Here is a 1,698-nt window from a genome sequence, read left to right on the forward strand (position 1 = left end):
CTGGGGGTCAGGACTCCCGGGTCTGAGGGAGGAGGGACTGGGGGTCAGGACTGATGGGTCTGACGGAGGAGGGGGCTGGGGGTCAGGACTCCCGGGTCTGAGGGAGGAGGGGCTGGGGGTCAGCACTCCTGGGTCTGAGGGAGGAGGGGCTGGGGGTCAGGACTCCGGGGTCTGAGGGAGGCGGGACTAGGGGTCAGGACTCCTGGGTCTGAGGGAGGAGGGACTAAGGGCGGGGCTTCTAGGTCTGGGGAAAGATGGACTGGGGGTGGGAGGTGTTTCTAGGTCCGAGGGAGGAGGGGTTGGGAATGTGGCCTCTGGGTCTGAGGAAGGAGCTGTCTGGGGTCCAGACTGCCCGCTGGCAGACGAGGAAGTCTAGAAACCAGGACAAGATCATTCATCTCCTGACAGCCCTCTTTCCACCCACAGGACCGATCTCAGACCAAGCGTTCAGGTGAGCAGCTTCTCCTATGTATTCCGGCCCTGGCTGTCCCCTGGATGTGGATGGAATTTCGGACCCTCAACTCTTCTGTCTCCCCGCCGTCCATGGAGTCCCCGTCACACCCTCTCCCCTACAAGTCCTTCAGTCGGGTCCCAAGCTGCCTCTCCTGGGGCTCCCTGACCCTCTGCCTTCTCATTTCTTCCCAGTCTCCATGGCTAAGTCGGTCTTTCCTTACAAGAGGATGCTCCTGCAGAAACAACGGAAGGCCAAGGCGAGCAGTCCTGGGGACTCTGAGGGCAATGGCTAGGGTGGGGAGGGGGCTACCTCGTCTAGCCAGTCTCACTGTTTCTCTCACACCACCCCTAGGCATTAAAGCGCAAATTCAAATCCCAGGCTGTGGGTGACTCAATGCCTCTCATCTGGTCACAGATGGAATCCTATGACAGCAGAAAGAGCTTCCCAGAAGACAGGTATACTTGCCCCACCCCACACTGTGCTTGAAAGAAGGATGAGGGGACCCTGGTCTGGATCCCGAGACCCAATGATGTTGTTGTGGTTGGGTGCTGTCAAACTCAATTCCATAACAACCTCATGAGACAGAGTCCAATGGTCCTATAGGGTTTCCTAGACGGTCATCTTTACTGAGGCGGATTGCCAGGTCTTTCCCCTTAATGCTGTTGTTTTTGTTGTTAAGTGCCTTGGAGTCCGTTCCAACTCATCGTGACCCCCATGTAGTTTTTCTGAGGAGCAGCTCGTGGGTTTGAACTACCGATCTTGTGGTTGTCATCTAAGTCCTTGAGTAATGTGACACTAGGGCTTCTTATGAAATATCTAGAATAGGACCATTTAAGGACTTGTGGTGTGGCGCTATAGTACTGGACTGCTAACCACAAGGTCAGCAGTTCAAATCCATCAGTCACTCCTCAGAAACCCTATAGAGGGTCACTATGAGTCAGAACTGACTGGACAGCATTTAACTCCACCACCAACATAGCGGCAGAAGGAAGAAAAAAGGTTACCAGGACCTGGGGGTGGCTAATGGGGAGTTAGGGTTTAATATGAGGACAGATTCTCTATTGGAGATGATGAAAAAGCTGTGGAAATAGAAGCAATGTTTACACAACACTGTAAAGGTACTTCAATGCCACAGTTGGACCTGGAGAAATTGTTTGAGATATGACCTATGTTTTGTTGAGATATGACCTATGGCATGTTTGAGATATGACCTATGTTTTGTTGAGATATGACCTATGGCATTT

The 1,698-nt window shown here is 53.0% G+C and overlaps 1 protein-coding gene across 1 annotated transcript in view; it reads left to right on the forward strand.

Annotated features, from left to right (window-relative positions):
• Positions 1–1,698, forward strand: part of FAM71E2 (family with sequence similarity 71, member E2) — a 13,686-nt gene that overhangs the window by 2,534 nt on the left and 9,454 nt on the right. The window contains exons 4-6 of the mRNA XM_006868292.1: positions 427–451; positions 646–710; positions 806–909. Of these exons, the coding sequence (XP_006868354.1) occupies positions 427–451; positions 646–710; positions 806–909 (194 nt within the window). The remainder of the gene's footprint in view (positions 1–426; positions 452–645; positions 711–805; positions 910–1,698) is intronic.

Source organism: Chrysochloris asiatica, unplaced genomic scaffold (assembly GCF_000296735.1).
Source record: "Chrysochloris asiatica unplaced genomic scaffold, ChrAsi1.0 scaffold00116, whole genome shotgun sequence".
NCBI lineage: Eukaryota > Metazoa > Chordata > Mammalia > Afrosoricida > Chrysochloridae > Chrysochloris > Chrysochloris asiatica.